We start from the raw sequence: 21,117 nt of genomic DNA, 5'->3' as shown, positions 1-21,117 counted from the left end.
GGAACACAGAAGCTTTTGTTTTTAAAAAGTAGAGGGATAGTTTAGCTTTGGGCATAGCTCTTACACTGTTGTCAGGATCTGGAGTCTCTCCACCTTTCAGCTCTGCTATTTTCTGTGTGGGCTCTGACCTCAGTTCAGGTAAGCTCCTTTGTAGTGGAAGCAAATCAGCTTCCAGCAACTCCGGGCTTTCATCATCACCGGTTCAAGATGAGCAGAAAAGCATAAGCCTAACTAAGCCTAAGTCCTGGGCCTTATTCTGATTGATCCAAATTTGGGTCACATTCCCATCTCTGAACGAATCACTGTGATCACAGGCACTCACTGCTGGGATTGGCCAGATCAGAGTCTAATATCCACTTGGAGGATAGTTCATTAAAAGAAAAAGGGGGTGTTGTTACCAGAAGAGTCCATGTATGCTGGCCAGCAAAAACAACAGATGTCTTTCTTTTTCTACGGTGTTGAGCAGGTTGTTCATGAGGTTATTCAAGTTGGTAGCAGAGCTCGGGGTGGAGAGGAATCCCACAAAGCCAGTCTTTGATGCAAGAGGAGGCATGGCCTGGCATCAGTGACTCCATATGTAAAACAGAACTTGGAGTGTTAGTGCAGTGCCTTTTGATAACTCTTCAGACTGAAAGATCTTTGAGAGCAAAGGAATTTGTATCCCTGGTACCTACTAGTGGGTCTGATACACAAAATCCCCCTGCAAATAGACAGATGGATGGATGGATGGATGAATAAATGGATAGTAAATGATAGATGATGAATGAATGAACAAATGCACCACTGTATCTGACTATATCGTAGGAATAGGCCCACAGTACTTGATGAAAAGTAGTCAACAAACAACTGCTTTTTAAAAATGTATTTCTTCTGTTCAGTTACATCAGAAACTGAACATTGTAAAAACAGCATACACTCAAAAGTCACACAAACCTAGATTTGAATCTTGGCTCTGTGTGAACATTGTGCAGTTTTCTCATCTATAAAACTGGGTGATGCTAGGGTGCAACCTCAAGGAGGGAAGACCAATGAAACAATCTCCCAAGAGTATCCATAAGTAGCATTCATTATTCTGATAAATTTATTATAGCTAGGACCTAGCTCTCAGCCTGATAGAATTTTTAAAACTTCATTTCATCAGCAAATGGAGAGGGAAGCTATTTCCCAGACCGAGGCTCACATTAACCAAACCAGATAGGCAGATAAATCACAATGCCAACTTATTAACTTACCATGAGAAATTATTTGGAGTATCCAAGTAACTACCCCATTTTCTCCCTGTGCGCACCTGTATTTGGGGAGTAAAATTCTAACTAGAAGATTGTTGTGATCAGGCACAGAGACTTGGACCAGGCATCAGGAAACTCTCAGAAGAAATGGTCACTGGCAAGGTTTGTCTCTGTCTCCTAGAATGAGTTTGTAGACCTTTGCTTTGTTCTGGTATATATATTTATGCTTCAGGAGGCATCTTATTTTCCTTGCTTGCAATGTCTTGGGGAGAGACTCATCCCAACCCCTAAAATACAATATTAACAATAAAAAGAACAACCCCTTCTTCATCAGTGCAGCCTACGCACCAGCGGTGAGGGCTCTCTGGCCTTCAAGATCTGGGCCAGATGGCTTAAGTCCCCAAGTCCATAGCCTGTGAAAGTCCTGAGACCATCTAAGGTTTCAGCAAATCCTTATGTTCTTGTGGTCTCTGCTTCCACCTGGTTCCTGGTGATCTCTGCTCAGCATATGTCAGCCCAGACACAAGGCACAGCCGCTTTGCTGACATCCACCAGAATGAAAAACACAAAGTCCACTCACACAGGCCATTCATGAACAGACTTTTCTAAAGCACTGAGAAGGCAGGAAGATGTCACTCATGATCCTGCAAACTCTTGATAACCCATATGAGTCATGCCTATCCTTCTGAGGCCCCTCTGCCACCCTGACACCAGGAGTTCCTGTCCAGGCCCTTCCCACCAAGAGTCTTCCTTCCCACATTGCGCTCCCTCCCTTCTCCCTCCTCTGCTCTCTCTCTCACCCCTGACTCTCCAGCACATCAGACAACTTCTTGTCTTTGACTCAGAAACAGAGGTTCCACCCCCTCTCTGTATCCTCCTCTATAGCTGAAATCCAGGCCAGGGGATTTCACATTCTAACTGATCAAAGGTATTTTCCAAACTAAGATTCTTTCTTTCTAAATTGAATTTTGGGACCACCCATTAAGAAAAAAGTATTCCCTACTTGACTGTAAAGTGCCTGGGATGTACATTCAATAGACAAACTTCCATCCACTCTCCTTGTTCCTCTCCATTTATGCAATACAGTGTTGATCAATAGTAATTTCAAAATGACTAAGGTGCTCCCACTCCTCTCCACAGTCCTGTGTTGCTTGAGAGGACATCCTCAAATAAAATTTCCATAGCTAAAGCCCATAGATAAATAAAAGCCCATAGCTATAGGCTTTTAAAGACTGGTGCCAAATATTGGCTTCCCAACTTACTATCTAGGTGATCTTGTGCAAATTACTTGCCCTCGCTGGCCTCAGTTTCTGCACTCATAAAATGAGAGGACAGACTAGCTTAAAGGCTTCTCAGGAGGACTCAATTAATTTACTCCTGTAGAGTGCTTAGTATGTTGTAAAGACTCAGTAAATGTTAGTTCCTTTCTCTTCAAATATGTGACTTTATCACTGTAAAGGGTGAGAGAGTTTAATCTTTGCACTTAAATAATGCCAGCCTTGAGCTAGAGACTAAAGCAGCAGGGTTAGGGTTCAACTTGGCTCATGGGCTACACCCTGCCAGTACCCTAAGCCACACAGAATGGCCAGCCACTAACTCAGTCGGGGTCCTGTATTCAGAGACAAAGCGGGGTAATAGGGACATGATGAAAACACAATCCAAATCAGAATAGCCTAAACTGGGAGAGCCACCAACTGCCCGGGGTCTAGTTCACTTCCAGATTGGAGGCTTCAGGTCCCAAGCCTGGAGGGTCTCAGGGTGGCTAGTATCGTGACGACCGGCTCCCACTCCACCTGTCCTATATCTCATGTGAATCTGTCAGAGCCCTCTCAAATTTCCCTGGTTTCACAAGAGGACGAGGACAACTGAGACAGACACCAGGGACCCTCCCCAAGAGGATAAAGCTAGCCCTTGAGGATCTGCAGCCCCAAGAATAGTCAGACTCCTTGATTAAATGGCCACAGTGGGCTTTCTGGTTCAGGCTGCTGTGCTCATGGCCATGGCTGATTGCTGAGTACCATGTCCCCCATCACCTACCCGTCCTCTGGACCCTCTGCCCCTCACAGGAACAGGCTGGTTGAACGGCTTTGCTGCAATGTCTGGTAAAACAGGATCAGGAATGGAGTGGGAGAGCCGGGCACTGGCTGAATGAAACCAGTTCCTCCCAAGGTGGGCCCCCGTGAGGAGGAGGAAGAGGGAAGGAAGGAAGCTTTCTGGGGACTGCCAGGCCAGCTCCACAGGGCACAGCTTGAAGTGGGGGGTGGGGGTGGGGGGACGACGACTAAGTGGGTCTTTTCCCTCTGCAGGAGTCAGAGTTGTCTGAGCCTGGACACAGAAGCTGAGCAGGGACAGCGAGGGGTAGGGAAGATGATAGCTCACCTACAAACTCCCTAAATGACACATTTCTACAGAAAATTGTTTAGAGTTTAGTCCCCACACCCAGAGTGCATTATCTATTTGGCTTTATAAACTCTCCCTGCAGACCTGCAGACGGGAGTTTCCCTTGTGTGACTTCTGGTCCCTGCCCATCTGTGCTGCCAGCGCTGGGTCCGGCGTTGAGCAGACAGGGAGGGAAGTTGCGTGTTTGGACTCTCCATCCCTGGGAATGACCCTTTTTGCCCCTGCACCGCCCATCACCCTCGTCCTCTTGGCAGAAGTGTGTACTTAAAAGAAGGAAGCAAGGAAGCCTGGGGTTCCTCAGCGGGTGCAGTGACAGGCCCTAGGGGCAGACCCACAGCCGCCTGCGGGAGGTCCGGCCAAGCCTGGCTGCGAGGATATCAGTGCCTGGTCAGCCCCCGGCGCTCACTGGGGCAGCGTGACACGGCAGCCACGGGCAGGGACGCTGGGGTCCAAGACTTGCTGTGCGCTTCCCTGTGCCTGGCTGCCCTGGGCAGCTGCCAGCCCCACTCCCCCGGCCCGCGGGGCGGAGGCGAGGGCGGAGCATAGCCTTTTCTGGCTCCGGAGGAGTGGCCGCTGCCAGGAAGACCACTTGGCTGCTGCCTGGCAGCAGTCACACTAGCACCGCGCCTGGCTCGGCTCTCCTGCGCTCACCTGGGACGCAAGGCTCACGCGCTTTAGAGCGGCAGGCGGCTATCGAACCGCCTTCCGTCCCGCATCAGAGAGACCTCATGGGCCCCGAGGCCGCCTGCTCTTGCAGCGGCTACCTGACTCGCCTCCAGGTGAGGACCTGGATTGAGCCCGTGGTGGCGTCCACTCAGGTGGCCAGCTCTCTCTACGACGCGGGTCTGCTCCTAGTGCTGAAAGAATCCTTTGCGGCCCGAGCCTCCTCCAACCACAGCGCCAGCCCGTCGCCCCGGGACGCGCTAGAGGACCAAGAGCAGAAGGCCATCTCCAATTTCTACATCCTCTACAACATTGTGACGGGCCTGACGCCCCTGCTGCCTGCCCTCGGGCTGGGCTGGCTCAGCGACCGCTACCACCGCAAGATCTCTCTTTGTGTGGCCCTGCTGGGCATCCTGCTCTGCCGGCTCGGGCTGCTCTTCAAGGTGCTGTGGGACTGGCCTGTGGAGGTGATGTACTGGGCCGTGGGGCTGAATGGGCTCTGCGGCGGCCTCTCGGCGTACTGGTCCGGGGTGATGTCCCTGGGGTCCCTTGGCTCCTCCGAGGGCCGCCGCTCAGTACGCCTCATCTTCATTGACCTGACCATGGGCTTGGCAGGATTCTGCGGGAGCATGGTCTCAGGGCATCTCTTCCAGCAGATGTCTGGGCAGTCCTGGAAGGGCCTGGCGCTGACGGCCTGCAGTGTGAGCTGCGCCTCTTTTGCCCTTTTCTACGGCCTCTTGGTCCTGAAGGTCCCTGAGGCGGGCGTCAAGCCCAAAAAGGCACTCCCCACCGTGGACACAGTGGCTGGCACTGTGGGCACATACCGCACCTTGGACCCTGATGAGCCAGACAGGCAGAGTGTAGTCGGGCTTCCTGTACCTCCTAAGAAGGCAAAGATCCCCAGAACCATTATTGCCCTGTTCTTCCTGGGTGCCGTTCTCTATGACATGGCAGTGGTGGGCACAGTGGACGTGATGCCCCTTTTTGTGCTAAGAGCGCCTCTCAGTTGGAACCAAGTGCAGGTGGGCTATGGTATGGCTGCAGGATACATGATCTTCATCACCAGCTTCCTGGGTGTCCTGGTCTTCTCCCGCTACTTCCGGGATACCACCATGATCATGATTGGGATGGTCTCCTTTGGATTGGGAGCCCTCCTATTGACTTTCGTGAAAGAGACATACATGTTCTACATTGGTGAGTCTGACATACTTGGGGAGGCAGGACAAAGATGCTGCAGGCCCCCTGAGTCATGAGGCTGACACCAGGAATGCTGTGGTCTAGGGGTCCCAGGTCAGCACCAGGGATTAGACCTGCTACCTCGGTGGTTCCACGGAGACAGGATTATGTACACTTGAGTTGATCTGTGTTGTATTGTGTGTTGTGCTAACTGTATCATCCGTTGAAATGTTATCAGAGTAGTTAGTGTCTACAGCTCTAGGAGGTCATGGGAGGAACAGTCAGTGGTGCTCGAGGTCAGAAGAGGCTACGGGATGGCCTTGGATGGAGGAGACAGGGTTGGGTTTCTTCTCCCCAACTTAAAGGGATAAAACATTAAATAATTCAACTGAAAAGATCCTTCAATTAAAATAATTTTGGGTCAAGCAAGGGCTTTCTAAAAATGGATTTTAAAAATTCTCCAAGAATGATTTCTACAACCAATGTAATCAATTTCCTCAAGGAAGCAGAATGAAGTTTCCATGTGAGGACTCAGTTCAGACAACCACAAGTAGAGAGCTCTAGACCAATGAATGCTCCAGGGGGACTTTCTACAATGATAACAACGATCTATAATCTGTTTTGTCCAATATAGTAGCCACAAGCCACATGTGGCTATTGCGCACTTGAAATATAGCTAGTGCAAATAAAGAACAGCATTTAAACTTTTATTTCATTTTAATTTATTTAAATAGCCACACATGGCGAGTGGCTACCATGTTAGAAAGAACAACTTCAGATGGTTACCAGGGAGGGCATGAACCTTGCAGAGCAAGCCACATAGCTGTTACGGGGAGAGGGAATTCTAAGTGAGGCTTTTGCTTTATTCTGATTCACTCTTTGGCCAAGGCTGGGCTACAGTGAGGTGTGTTCCTGTGTGATTTCTTTCCAGCTCGAGCCATCATGCTCTTCGCTCTCATCCCCATCACAACCATTCGATCAGCATTGTCCAAGCTCATAAAGGACTCCTTATATGGTGAGTAAAACGTATCCCTCTGAGATTCTCTGCCTGGGCTATTGCACAGCTGCTCTGCTTGAGGCACAGGGTTCGGACTTGCAGAAGGCACGTGTTCCAGAGGCAATGTCAGATACTCTAGGGACACATTGGTGTCCATCCAGGGCAGAGGGAGGGACAAGGGGAGGGTGGGATGGACTCAGAGAGTCAGTCACTGAAAAGCCATAGTCAAAGGAAGACACTACCATCCATAGGCCACAGGTGGGTCCACCAGATAGAGGCAGGAGGCCTGGCGAAATGAGCCCTAAAGATGGAGAGGGAGTCCTGGGAAGGGGAAGGGTGTCTCCCGAGAGCTCCCCAGAGACTCAGCTAGCTGGGAACAGGCAGGGAGAGCAGCAGGTCTTCTTGGTAACCTCTGTTCCTTCCACAGGAAAGGTGTTTGTCATCCTGCAGCTGTTCCTCACTCTTACCTGGGTGGTGACATCCACGATGTATAACAAGATCTATCAGCTCACCATGGAAAAGTTTGTCGGCACCTGCTTTGCTCTCTCCTCCTTTCTCTCTTTCCTGGCCATCGTACCAATTGGGTAAGACAGGAGCAGCGTCTGCTGCTGGGGATGGGGCCCAGGGGCTTACTTAGGTCAAAGGCTGTTGGACCACCTCCAGCCCATTGTCATAAAGCATTATTTATTATCAGTGGGTTCTCCCACAAAGAAAAAGTCCTGCTGTTTCCCCAAATTACTTCTTTGGGAATTCCCCACAGTCATAAGTAATGGACAGAAGGCCCCAACCAGCTGGCTCACTTCCTGCTGGTTTTGTAATATAATTTACTTATAGGAGCCTCATACACTTCCTGGTAATCAGAGGCTGGGGTTAGAAAACCTCTGGAACCTCTCAGACCTCTTTGGTTTAGCTTCTTTAGGTGAGAGTCACCCTCCTCACTTCCAAGCACCCATTCTTCCCTGTGCCCTCTGAGGGCTTGGCACCTGGGTGCTCAGTATCCCTGAAATCTCACGACCACTGGCCTGTGTGAGGTTCCCATAAGGCTCAGGCAATTCCTTTGAGGTCTTTTGGGGGCATGGTCTCATTTGTTAAAAAAAAAGAGCACTCAAGTCTGGGAGATAGCAGGCGGGAGAAGAGCTGGAAGGCAAAGGCGAGGCCCTCCAGTGCCATTGGCCAGAGGACTGGCCTAAGTCACCGCCCACCTGGGTCACCGCGGAAAGTCTGGTCTTCGACCAGCCCCATCCAGTGAAGACACAGTACAAGCCACAAGGGGAAGCCATGTCTGATTTTAAACTTTCTGGTAGTCACATTTTAGAATGATAAAAGTAACAGGTGAAATTAACCTCAATAGTATTTGATTTAACCTACTATAGCCAAATTATCATTTTCACGTGTAATCAATTTACAAAGTTAATCAATGAGATTTTCTTTCTTTTTTCTTTTCTTTTTTTATAAGTCTTTGAAATCTAGTATGGATTTTCTGCTGACACCACGTCTCAATTTGGATTAGTCACATTTCAATTGTTTGGTAGCCAGTGTGACTAATGGCTACATATTAGGCCGCACAGCTCGGACTATTTAGGCCTTTTCCTCCTTCGCCTAAAGTTCTCTCAGGTGGTATCAATCCCTCCAGAGGGGGAAGGGATGCAGTAAATATATCCACAGTCAGGTGCAAGGGATTTGATGTAGAGCTGCATTTTAAAGGGACCTGCCTAGAAGCGCATGAGAGCTGTACATATCAGTACTGGTGTTGCAATAGGCCGCAGAGTAGAAAATAATTGAAGGCGGTGGGAGAGGTAGGAAGTGGGTGGTGGTAAGGTCCTTTTTAGGGTTCTCACATCCTATCACAATATATGTCCCTGCCTGCACAGCGAGCTGGGCCTTCTGGGACAGGGGCCATCAATCATAAGGCGTTCATTTACTTTTTTTTTTTAAGTGAATTCTTTTTTCTTTTTTTAAAATCCTCACCCAATGACATGCTCATTGATTTCAGAGAGAGGGGAAGGGAGGGAGAAAGGAAGAGAAACATCAGTTGGTCGCCTCCTGTACGCACCCCGGCTGGGGATCAAACCCACAACCTAGGTATGTGCCCTGACTGGGAATCAAACCTGCAACCTTTCGGTTGATGGGATGAAGCTTTAACCAACAGAGCCACACCAGCCAGGGTGAGCCTTTTTACTCTGTTTCATAGTGGAGAATAATAAATATAAAGATCAAACAGCTGAGAAAATCTGTGCAAATAGCAGGCACTAGTGCTCTCTTGGCTCAGTTCTCATTTCCTTAAGGTGTAGGACAGAGCCAGACCTGTCCCCACACTGCCCAGCCCTTAGGTCTTTCCATGTGCTCCTGTTTTCGTGTGAGCCTTGGCCGAATAAGTTGGGCTTAGCTAGACCTAGCATGCAGTGTGAACTTCTCAGGAAACCCAGCTCTTTGTCCAGGTCAGTAATGGATGGGTAGCTGTGCCGCTTGGCAGTTATCCAGCTCTATTTGATTGGCAGCTGGTTGAAATATTTCCTTTAATCTCAACAAATAAACAAAAACCATGAAACAACCAAAGAAAACAAGTCTGACCAGTTAATGGGTGTCATAGCTAAAGATAGGAGTAGACAAATGAAAGCAATAAGAAAATACAGCTGGTTCCTTTCTAGTTTCATTGCTTCATGTGTATGCTAAGTCAGATGCTTCACCCATTAAGAGACTTTTAGGGTGCAGGAAGCAGGTGTGCTGCCCCCTTACAGCTCACCCCAATGCACTTGTAACACACACTTGGACACACTCATACATTCTGAGTGTGGAATATTGATTAGGCCACGCTTGGTCTTTACAATCTTATATTGCAGAAGCAAGGACTGAGTCTTGAATCAATCCGTGACTGAGTACTATGTGAAGGAGCTGCTTCAGTTTCCCTCTTCTGCAGACATTTAGCGGCAGAGAGACCCCCGTGCAAACAAAGCCTCCTTTGCTGACTGTAAAATGGAATCCCCTTGAGAAATGTGAAAATTACTTATGCCTGGATTCATCCCCAGAGATTCTGACTCAATTGATCTGGAGTACAGCCTGAGCATAGAAACTTTGAAAAGCTCTCTGGGTTATTCAAATGTAAAACCAAGATTGAGAACCTCTAGTATTGGTACAGACAGGGCTGATTAAATCACTGGGGAGAAGTAGGAGGGGCTATAGGAGGAGTTTGCCTGGCAATGGAAGGCAGTCTAGGATGGGATTGACTGAGAAGCTGAGTGCCTCCACAGCCAATGGAAAGAAAAAGAGGGCTGGCTTTTTGGCTCAGGAGCTTTTCTGAGCTTTTCTGGCTCCTGAGCTGGCTCAGGCTCAGGCTCAGGCTCAGGCTCAGGCTCTGGCTCTGGCTCAGGCTCAGGCTCTGGCTCTGGCTCTGGCTCTGGCTCAGGCTCAGGCTCTGGCTCTGGCTCTGGCTCAGGCTCAGGCTCTGGCTCTGGCTCTGGCTCAGGCTCTGGCTCTGGCTCTGGCTCTGGCTCTGGCTCAGGCTCAGGCTCAGGCTCTGGCTCTGGCTCTGGCTCTGGCTCTGGCTCAGGCTCTGGCTCTGGTTCAGGCTCTGGCTCTGGCTCTGGCTCTGGCTCTGGCTCAGGCTCAGGCTCAGGCTCAGGCTCTGGCTCTGGCTCAGGCTCAGGCTCAGGCTCTGGCTCTGGCTCAGGCTCAGGCTCTGGCTCTGGCTCTGGCTCTGGCTCTGGCTCTGGCTCAGGCTCAGGCTCAGGCTCAGGCTCAGTCTCAGTCTCAGGCTCTGGCTCTGGCTCTGGCTCAGGCTCAGGCTCAGGCTCTGGCTCTGGCTCAGGCTCTGGCTCTGGCTCTGGCTCTGGCTCTGGCTCAGGCTCTGGCTCTGGCTCTGGCTCAGGCTCAGGCTCAGGCTCAGGCTCTGGCTCTGGCTCTGGCTCAGGCTCAGGCTCTGGCTCTGGCTCAGGCTCTGGCTCTGGCTCTGGCTCTGGCTCTGGCTCTGGCTCAGGCTCAGGCTCAGGCTCTGGCTCTGGCTCTGGCTCAGGCTCTGGCTCTGGCTCAGGCTCTGGCTCTGGCTCTGGCTCTGGCTCTGGCTCAGGCTCAGGCTCAGGCTCTGGCTCTGGCTCTGGCTCTGGCTCTGGCTCTGGCTCTGGCTCAGGCTCTGGCTCTGGTTCAGGCTCTGGCTCTGGCTCTGGCTCTGGCTCTGGCTCAGGCTCAGGCTCAGGCTCAGGCTCTGGCTCTGGCTCTGGCTCAGGCTCAGGCTCAGGCTCTGGCTCAGGCTCTGGCTCTGGCTCTGGCTCTGGCTCTGGCTCTGGCTCAGGCTCAGGCTCAGTCTCAGGCTCAGGCTCTGGCTCTGGCTCTGGCTCAGGCTCAGGCTCAGGCTCTGGCTCTGGCTCAGGCTCTGGCTCTGGCTCTGGCTCTGGCTCTGGCTCAGGCTCTGGCTCTGGCTCTGGCTCTCAGGCTCTTCTTCCTCAAGGATTCCTGGATGATTGCTCTACAGCTGCCTGCATTTCCCAACAGTGTTTTGAGTGGGAAAGAACTCCGGGCACAGCCTAGGATCGGGCTGGCCTGGCAGAGGGTGGCAGGTTTATTCTCTGGGTGTTCTAGGGGGAACAGGCTCTGAGGCAGAAGCCTGCCATTCTTCTGGAATTGTGTATTATGTTGTTTTTAGTTTGTAAACTAACCCTATAGAAACTAACGGGAAAAGGCAGGAGAACCCAGGTGTTAGAGTTTAGCTTTAACTGACAGGCTTAAGTAATTAAAGCTGTGACTTGACAGGCTTAAGTGACTGCTTTTGGATAAAGACGCCTTTTCTTTATCACCAAATCTTTGCCTCTGGAATTTAGCCTAGAGGGTGGCAGTGGGCAGCGGGACCCCAACTTGTTCATTACCTTTCCCTGCCTTAAAGGGAAAAATTCTTACAGTTAGAAGAGGCCAAGGCTGTACCATTAATCATTAAGTGAGATCAACCAAGAGGCAAGACCAGCAGAACTCTGACGGCAGAAGGAAAAGCTACATACCAGGGATGTGAGAACCCAGGAAGGCGCGTCAGAGCAGGGGGGCAGAGGAGCCCGTGGAGGGCAGGAGGCTGGGAGGAGAGGTCCCTGGGCTACAGCTGCCAGCTGCCTATTTGTAAGAAGGAACTTTGGCCCGGGCTCTTCCTGGTACCAAAGTGAGCCGATTTCACGTTACCTGCCCTTTCCTGCCTGCTGTTCTTTCTATGCAACAGGGAGATGCTGAGGAAATAAATGTCTGACCCTGCCCATCTGCAGCGCACTCCCCACCCAACACACATGTACTGAGCTACTGCCTCATGTTTCAGAGAGAAAATAGAAGCCAGCAGAGGAGAAGGGCCCCATCTTCCCCAAAGTAAATCTACAAGCCTATGTGCCTTTGCACCCATCCTATTCTCCTCCTCCCCCGCCCTTTTTTATGATAATAACTGTAGACACTTAAGTGCCTTTAATATATGAGGCACAACTTTAAATATTTGATTTTAATTAATTTAATCTTCTCAAGCAGTCCTCTTACGTAATTACTATTATTCCCATTTCGAGATGAGGAAACCATCTAAAGTATTATGTAGCTTGCCAAAGGTTACATGGTTAATAAGTGTCAGAGACAGGATTTGAACCCAGGTGGCCTCCCTTATCCACTAAGGGACATTGCTTCTTAGAAAAGTCACCAGTTGTCTGGGTGCCACCTCTCCCATCTTCTCAGAGAGCTCACTGCACTGCTTGGCTGCTCTCTCTCTCCTGAATTCTCCCTTCCAGGACTGCTGCATGACCCGCCACCCTCTCCTCCCCACCTCTTCCTCTTTACATCCCAGTTCTCCAAAGGCTGGTCTGCACATGCTGTCTCATGTCCTCCCCTCCCATTCGCTCTGCAACCCTCTACAGACCAACGTCCCCCGCTCAATTGCCTGGAGCGGCCCTCACTAGGACTAAGATAGGACTTCTTCGAAGCTGAATCCTGTGGACTCGCTGCACTCCTCACCCCACATGATTGCTTGGTGGCCCCCAACACTACTGATCACTCTTTCCTTGGGTGGCACTTGTCACTGTCACTCGCCTTTCTCAACCCCTCACTTTCCTGGTTGTCCTCCTTCCTCTATGATTGCTACTTCTTCACACAAACCTCCAAATGGAAGAATTCTTTGGGGCTCTGCTCTGGGTTGTCTTCTCATGTTAAATTCTCTAAGTCAGGGGTCCCCAACATCCGGGCCATAGACTGGTACCGGTCCGGGCCTGTTAGGAACTAGGCCATACAGCAGGAGGAGAGCTTGAATGTAATGCATGTGAATCAAAATTGTCTTCCAGGAAACCGTCCCCGGTGCCAAAAAAGGTTGGGAACCACTGCTCTAAGTCACCTAAAGTACTTCCCCAATTTCACATTCTCATTTAAATTTCCAAAATTGGGTTTTGACACTCTGCCAAGTCTGTTCTCTCTCCAGCCTTTCCCGTCTCATTAAACGGCACCACCGCTCAAAGTCACCGAGGTCCTTCCTCTCCTCTCTCCCCTCCCAATACATCAGGCCCCGTTGATTCTACTTCCAAAACGTGCCTCAACTTCATCCTTTTCTCTCTGTCTTTCCGCTGCCACCCTAGTCCAAAGCACTTGGCTGACCGAAGTAGGCTCTGTGTCATTCTCCCAACACCCACTCTTGTTCTCCTCCCTTCTTCTCTCCACCAGGTGGCCAGAGCATTTTCCCAGAAGTGTAAACCAGACTCTGTCAACTCTTGCTCAAAACTCTGCACTTGGCTTTCAGCGCTCAGGATAAAATGCAAACGTCACGCCGAGGACCACAGGGCCCTGCAATATCTGGCCTTACCAAGCTCTCTAGGCACCTATTCTGGTCACTAACCACCCTCCCAACACCATGCTCCCACCCCGGTTACCTCCCCTCATGCGGATCCCCCTTCCCCACTCACACATCTTTCTTAACCCCGTTAGTTTTGGTCTTAACTTAAATACCATTTTGTCAAAGAGGATTTGAGCAGACTCGCTTCTTGATCTGAAATAGATTCTTCTGCTATATGCTGCCCAGGCCTCCTACCCTTTTTCTTCCTAGCAGGGTAGTGGATGGTTATTGAGTGATGATCTGCTTCATGTGCATGCCCGCAGGCTGCAGGCTCCCTGTAGGGACCATGACTGCCTCACATATGTCCTCCGTGTCCAGTAGTGAGCCGGGCATAAAAGGAGGACTCAGGTACACTTAATACATGAATGGTCTGTCAGAAGTGTGCCGCCTGCTACCAGCCCTGCTGACTGTCACACTGCAGTGCTGCCGGCTGGCTGATCCTGAAGTCTGGGGCTGGCCGTCACCTGTGTCTGAGCTGTAGTGGCCCACGGCAGGACTTCGCGGCAGTCAGGGCTGCAGTGTGGCGTTCACGCGGTGCTGGGCTGACGGCCTCCAAGTCTTGGCTCTCCTCTTGGCAGTTTTGTAACACCGTAAGCTTTAAGTACAGCAGGTGTCCCTCCCTGTGGAGCCCTGGGGCTCATGGAAGGTGGGAAGTCAGAGTGATGGAAAGTTCCCTCAAAGCTGCCCTTCACAGGTTCGGATGGAAGCTCCTACCCCAGCCAGCAGCTCTAAATGTTCTACATTATTCAGGAAGAGCTCAGAACCTGCAGTACCTAGAGCTCAAACAGACGAGAAAACCAAGGACCCCAGAGTCACGCAGATCCAAGGGTTCAACATAGAGCCACACATTCCTAAACATTCATTTATCTACAATTATGTTTAATCAATGCAATCATTTATGGAAGAGGTAAAGGTGCTCTGGGAAGGCAGACGATGAGGCAGCTCATTCTATTTGGGCTTAGTGACCCAAGATCTTGAGATAGGCATGGGAGTTCACCTTCGGGCAGAAGTGAGATGGAAAGATTCCAGAACAATGGAGATGCAAAGGGTTGCAGATGTTACGTGACTACAATGAGCCTGGAATGAGAGAAGTTCCCTTGGGCCATCTCTCTCCACTCGGTCTAGCATTCTGATGCTATGTAATGCGTAGAGTCTCTCAGTCTATCAGTGATAAAGAGGTGGCTAGAGCCGTCCCTGTTGTTGGTGCTGAGGAAAAAGCACATCTTTGCCCCAGCCCAGCTGTTCTCCTATAATTCTCTCTTGTAAATTCTTACAGCATCGTGGCCTATAAACAAGCCTCAGGGGTGAAAGAAGCAGACGTCCCAGAGAAATGAAGGTGCTGGAAACACCAGCCATGGCCAGACCCCTCTGAAGACAAAGGAAGGGACCAGGAACTGGTGACCAGGGCAACCCACTGCTGAGAAACCCGAGTCCCAGCCAGAGTCAGCCCCCGAACGACCTGCTCTGGCTCAGGGGTCCCTGGTGGATGGGAAGAGCACTTTCCTGGTGATGGAAGAACTTTCTCAACTTTTGGGTGCCCCTGATAGGCAGAGGTTAGGTCCTGTGGGCAGCACAGTGTGAACTTCCATGGTTATAGGCAGGCTGCAAGCACAGCTATACCAGACACTTCAAGGAGCTTCAGACAGCAGCTTTTTTTTTCTTCCAGAAATTGTTTTCCAGGCTCCAAGCTACCACTAACTAGTCACCTGGGTGTGGTGCTAGGTTCCATGTGAGAACTCAAACCAAGGCACGCATTTCACTGGCCCGAGGGAACATGGACGGGCCCTTTTGTAAGAACTGCAACACTGAAATTAGTCAATATTTTTTAATTGAAATAAAACTTTGGATTAAAGTTAGCTTTCTTCCTGAGGCCTTGTTAGCTGTGACCACTTGGGAGAGATTTGGAGCTCCGGCTCTCGACTTCGGGGTAGTTTTCGGGGTAGTTTTGTTGTCGTTCCTACTGTTTCTTTTTTTTTAAATTAATTAGTTTGTTTATTTATTTTAGAGAGGGGAAAGGAGAAAGAGAGGGAGAGAAACATCACTGTGTGGTTGCCTCTCACTTGCGCCCCCAACTGGGGACCTGACGTGCAACCTAGTCATGTGCCCTGACTGGGAATTGTACCAGCGACCCTTGGCTCGCAGGCCGACGCTCAATCCACTGAGCCACAGCAGCCAGGGCCCTACTGTTGTTTTTAAGGAGAAAATATCAAGACTTTATTTAATGGAATATTAAATTGAATACTTTCAGTCAACAATATTTTGCAAGGAGAGGGGAGAAGAAATACACAAGGAGCCATTTTATTCTGAGGTGCTTTTATTGCCTATCTTACTTACATTATGTAAAATCAGATTCACCTTGTACAGTCAGCATTCATAGTATGTATGTGGCTCAGTCCTCCCCAGGTGAAGTTCTGTCTGTAACTACAGACATGGCATTCTTAAATCCTGGAGCATTTGGACTCAGAGGCTTTGGTATCTCTGATCCCTTGCAGGGAAGGAACCCTTCTTAGTGCATCTCCTAAGGTCCCGGTGCCATGCTAGGTGCTGAGATATAGCAAGAACATGCCTGCTCTTGCTTAACAGAATGTATTGATTAGCGGGCGGGGCAAGCAGAAGAGCTGGTAACGATGTATCCTATAATCAGCGCCAACATAAGGGAGCATATAATCCAGATTTAGGATTCTCAGAAGTGGCACAGGATAGGACTGGAAAGATAAGGAAGTACTAAGGCCAGAAGTTGGGAGACATTCCAAGCAGATAGAACAACATTCTAGAAGGCTGGAAGGTGAAAATATCACAAGATAAAGAAATACAATGTGAATGGAGCAAAGAGGGAGGGAGAGAGAGGTAGCAAAGAGGATGGAATCGAGAGATGATACTGGGGTGGTAAGGAGGAACAACATCAAATCTAACCTTTAAAAAAAATGTTTCTCTCTAGAGGAATAGGACTGTAAAAAGGTTTTAAGCAGGAACACGGAATGCTTACCTTTGTATCTTAGAGCACTCTGGCAGCACCAGGGGTGAATTGCTGGAGGAAGGAGTGAGTAAGGTTTGCAGAAAGGAGGCAGCAGAGAGAGCCTTGCAGTAAGCCAGGTAGAGGATGATGATGGACTGACACTGGGTTAGAAGCTATGAGGATGGAGAAAAGTAGGTGGACTTGGAGAAATATTTGGAAGCTAGAGTTCAACAGGTGACGATGGATGGACTGTAGAGGTTGACAGAGACAAGAAGGACCCAGACTTGGGTTTCAGGCAACTAGGAAGAAGGTACAGTCCCTCACTGAGACAAGCCATGTAAAGCTAGAAGGTGAGATGGGGAAGGTGAGTTCAAGGCCACGCTCCTATGTAAACTCTCACAAATATGCTCATTCCTGGCCTCCCACCCCAGCCCCTGAAAATTCCCCCAATTTGAATGAATCGAATCATTGGCTTCTTCATTTCTGCTCCTAAAAAGCTTGCTCTGAACATCTAAACCATGTTTCTTATTTGCCTACATTGACTGTGCCATGCATTGTGGGTTTGAACCTGATCTGGGCTCTCAAAGCCCCAGCTGTGGCTTCTGATCAGCCCCACCTGTCACCAAGGCAGCAGTTTCAAACCTTTTCCACTCTCCCCAGGTCACCATTTCCTCTTACGGATGTTCTAAGCCAGGGGTCCTCAAAGTGTGGTTCTTGGGCCCGCAGCATCTGCAATCCCTGGGACCTGTTAGAAATGCAAACTCCTGGGCCCGCCAGACATCCTCTATGGGCGGGGCCCAACAACCAGTGTTTTCACAAGCCCTCATGCATAAGAACCACTGTTCTAATCTGTGGTCCTGACATTTTCTCCTCAAAACCTGTACCTGAGTCCCCTTCCTCCTGTTCCTGCATCCTGAATTCTTGAGCCCCCAAAAGCTGTGTCCTTGGCCGTCTTCCCAAGTGATCTAGTTTACTCCCATGGCCTCCAGAAGTCTCTTTCCAGCAATGCGGTCAACACCTCCACCTTGACTTCCTCACACAGAAATCCAATCCAAGTCTGCTCCTCCCACCCCATCAACTAAACTCACTCCACCTTCTGTTTTCCTCCTGATCCATTTCGTAGTTCTCCTCCCCGGCTGGAGGTCTCTAAGTCATCTCTGACTCTTTCCCTTCGCCACAGAAATCTCTTAAATCCAGCTTCCTTCCCATCACTTCATGCCCCTTTTGCAATCTATTCCCATCGAATCCTCCAGCATTCTACCTCTGTCATCTTTTTTAAAAGAAACCAGTTATGAAAGGTATATCCTGCTTCTTAATTTTCAATGACAAAGCACCCGGGAAGGATTGTTATGAGAAGATCCTTAATATTTAATTTGGCCATATTTAAACAATAGGAGGAGGCTTCCCATAAGGGCTATCATAATGGGGTCCCAGAAGACACTTAGGGGCTTTGTGTACCTTATGGCTAGTTGGATCAGCCAGCCTTCAGGGAAGGCCTGCCTCCATTCAAAAATCACAACACTGAAGTTCAGAGGGCTGCAACTTGCCCAATGCCACATAGTAAGTGGAAAAGCTGAAATTTGATCCCAAGTCTTTTCTCTTATCCCACTTTACTGCCTCATCTCGTAGGGCTGCATTATATTAATGATGGCTTCCACCTTATGTTAATGATGTCTAACAGTAAGCCAAATTTCACACCAGTTTAAGTTCCTTTCCAGTCCATTGCCCTCACTAGGTCAACTTAACCGAGCATACTGCTCCCTAATTTGCAACACAATGCAACCCTAATGACCCACGGGCATTTCTTCTTTCGGTGCAGATTTTTGAATTACATCTAAGCCGTGAAAAAGAAATCAGGAAACACTGGCTCTGCCCCAGAACATGATGTTGTGCTTTGCTATGGGACGGTGGGGAAGAAATCCTTCCTGGAACTTCCTGGGCGGGCCGCCAAGCCTACCCTGCGATCATGGTTTCGTATGTGGCTAAAGATACCTGGTAGTTTCTTCATCTCCCCAAATGGGTGCCAACTTGTAGGAGATGGTAAATTGAGGATAAGTCTATAAAAGAGTGAAGAATAAAAATTATTCAATTCTATGTTGTTTCTGTTGCTCTGTATATCTTGATCCTTGCAGGCAAACTTGCGAGAAGAAAAAAATAAGAGGTGTGCATGTTTTCACTCTTATAAAGGGGGACAAATGAGAACAGGACTCGAGGTAAAGAAAGCATCTTTTATAGGTTTATTGGTCCATTACTTTAAGTTAATTGAGGTAAAGAAACCTTGGAAATTTAAACGCTAACAGTTTATCAAGCAATACAAATTCTTTTGTTTACCTCAAAATGTAATACTAACTCCATAGTAAACAATGGATAGAATTTTTTATACACAGATACATGAAAAAAAAAAAAAAAGTGGACAAAAACCCCGTGCCAGCATCAAAAATGAAACAAAACTTTTTTCTTTTTACAATCTCTGGGCTCCGTAACAAGGAAAAAAAGATGACATTCTTTTGAAAATTTGGTAGCTTCATGAAACAAAGACTTTGATCTGTAAATAAATCACTTTCTCATTTACACATTTTTTTTTTTCACAGCTTTTGATTTGGCTTAATGGCAGCATGGAGAGAAGAGAATGCATTTATACAGAGGACTTTATCAATACCTCACAAGGGATTTTTCCTCTTAAAAATTTAAATGTAAAGAATGATTTCTAAACATAAGAAATCCAGTCCATAATCTGGACATGACCTAAGCAAAAGATATTTTTCATCTTTTCAACAGTTAAAAAACACGAGTTAGAAAGTCTGCTGGCAGTTTATTTCATGGGAATAGATAAGGTACCCATCGCTGCTCCATGCATTCCCATCCCACAGACATCAGGGAGCAGGCGCACAGAAGTACAGCAGACAGGGCATCTGCTGGACAGGACCCAAGCCTCAGGTGTCCAGGTGAACGGTGCTGTTATTCGAGGAAGGCCCAGATGGCATGGGCATCATTTCAACATCCTGATTCACATTTTTGCTTGTAACCTATTTTCATTGCTCCATTTCCACACCGAGGTAAAAGCAACCCCCTTCTTTCCAGTATGTGACTGGAGGGTTGGTCTGAGTCTGAACCAGCCTGTCACGCAGGGGTGTTGGCAGCGTCGCCCGCTCTCGCCCGGCCCATGGGGAGCCAGAATCACGTGGGGAGAGGGCAGCACATGCAATACTCAATTACTGGTTTTCATAGAAAAGGTTTTAAAATGGACTAAATTATGCGAGTCACCACAATCCGTTTTATGTTTTTGGCATTTCAACCTGTGGAGAATTTCTTCCTGAAACTTGCTGCGCTGAGGTCCCCACAGTAGCTCTGAAAAAGCTGTTCTGCAGGATCAGGGTAAACCTTTAATATTGTCAGAACCTATAGAATTCTCTGTATCTATGTGATTTGTCGATGCTGATACTGTCTCTTCTCTACAATCAAAAGTGTGCCAAAAGGCACTAAATTAATCTTTCACACTTTAAAACAGAAAAGGGTCCCTGTGTTTCCTTACGGTATCAAAAACATCATTTGGCAATAGCAATGCTTAGCTTTCTCTTCCCAAAAGGCAGCCCTTATTATGAACCTCATTTTCTTGCTTGTTTCTTTAAGAGGATGGAGGACTGGCTCTGTTAGACCTCTAGTGTTTAAGCGGGACAACTGATTACATTTCTAAAAACACTTTTTATCCAGAATCTAAAAAACACTAGTTGAAGAATAAGGCATTTTAATAGCTGTTGACAAATTCTCAAAAAGCAGAGTTAAACTTTTAACAGTTTGTGGCATTTTCAAAAGTCTGGATTTGTTTATTTTCAAGTGCTAAGTACACAGAATATTTATGTATGGGACAAATAATAAATTACTGGTGTGTTAAAGTTATTTTTCAAAGTACTTATTTACAGGCTGCCTATAATAGTAAAAGCTTCCTGGATAATGTATTTTTCTGCCACACAGAAGGGATTAGATGGCCATACCCAGAAAGCATTTGAAACACATACGATTAAGAAAGAACAGTCAAACCCTCTGTAACAAAGTCCCTTCTCACCTTTTCCAATGCAGTCAGCCCTGCGCATGTGCTGATCTGCGCGACGAGGGGAGACCGGACATCCTTCAAACAAAAAGCTCACCACCTACTGGGTGGGTTGATCAAAAATTGGGTTTCTGGTTTATTCACGGAACTTAAAAAACCACAGGGAAGAGGACAACTCCAACACACTCAGCTCCATTTGTCTGGCCCAGGGGACGATATTTTCCTCAAATTTACTGATAAATGCCACCTGCCATCTGAACAGAGAAAAACGTAAGACGAGAGAGGGCAAGTCCAATCTGTTGCCATCTTGAGGACTGTTGAAAGAGGCACCCCCCGACTCCTAACATAATTTTGTAAATGGGAATGACCAAAGCAGTGTTCCGCCAGCCTTAGAATTACATCACCCAGTTTCCATAGGCCATTAATGTAGGCAGCAAGGGAGGCAGGGTCCCAGATGGCGAACCCCTCTGGGGCCACAGGCAGCCCATTTCTGAGCAGAAGCCCCTTTTAGGGCAGCCAGGGGAGAGCCTGGCTCCAATCCATCCCAACACCCACACAGATGAGGCCAACACAGACCGAGGATGTCACTCTGGGCCTCGCTGTCCCTCCTCTCTCACCAGTCAGGACAGAGTGTACGTAGACAGTGACTATTCTGCAACCCATGGAATGGCGTCAAAACAGAGGCAGGGCCTGTGATTTCCGTGCTACCAACAGCAGGGCCCAGGCACACACACTCTGGGTGTTGCGTGGACGGATACCGTTCCGAGAGAAACTCCACTTGCAGAGTGCTGCGGGGCCATCACACACCTCCCCCTCCACCCC

General features: G+C 48.7%; 1 protein-coding gene across 2 annotated transcripts; it reads left to right on the top strand.

Moving 5' to 3' along the window:
- The first annotated feature begins 3,940 nt into the window (after positions 1 to 3,940).
- Positions 3,941 to 19,129, top strand: SLC46A2 (solute carrier family 46 member 2). 2 transcript variants are annotated; one of them, XM_090274575.1, is made up of 4 exons: positions 3,941 to 5,486; positions 6,400 to 6,483; positions 6,893 to 7,049; positions 18,839 to 19,129. In XM_090274575.1, the coding sequence occupies exons 1-4, from the start codon at positions 4,358 to 4,360 to the stop codon at positions 18,843 to 18,845; spliced, it is 1,377 nt and encodes a 458-aa protein (XP_090130701.1). In that variant the 5' UTR covers positions 3,941 to 4,357; the 3' UTR covers positions 18,846 to 19,129. The 2 variants fall into 2 exon arrangements, with proteins under 2 accessions (XP_090130701.1, XP_090130700.1); XM_090274574.1 differs by lacking the exon at positions 18,839 to 19,129 and adding an exon at positions 14,568 to 14,776 and having other exon boundaries at positions 3,949 to 5,486.
- Positions 19,130 to 21,117: the final 1,988 nt, after the last annotated feature.

Source organism: Furipterus horrens, unplaced genomic scaffold (genome assembly GCF_987537825.1).
Source record: "Furipterus horrens unplaced genomic scaffold, mFurHor1.1.pri manual_scaffold_4, whole genome shotgun sequence".
Taxonomy (NCBI): domain Eukaryota; kingdom Metazoa; phylum Chordata; class Mammalia; order Chiroptera; family Furipteridae; genus Furipterus; species Furipterus horrens.
The sequence above is the reverse complement of the archived record's forward strand: the minus strand, read 5'-3'. Positions and strand labels throughout refer to the sequence as shown.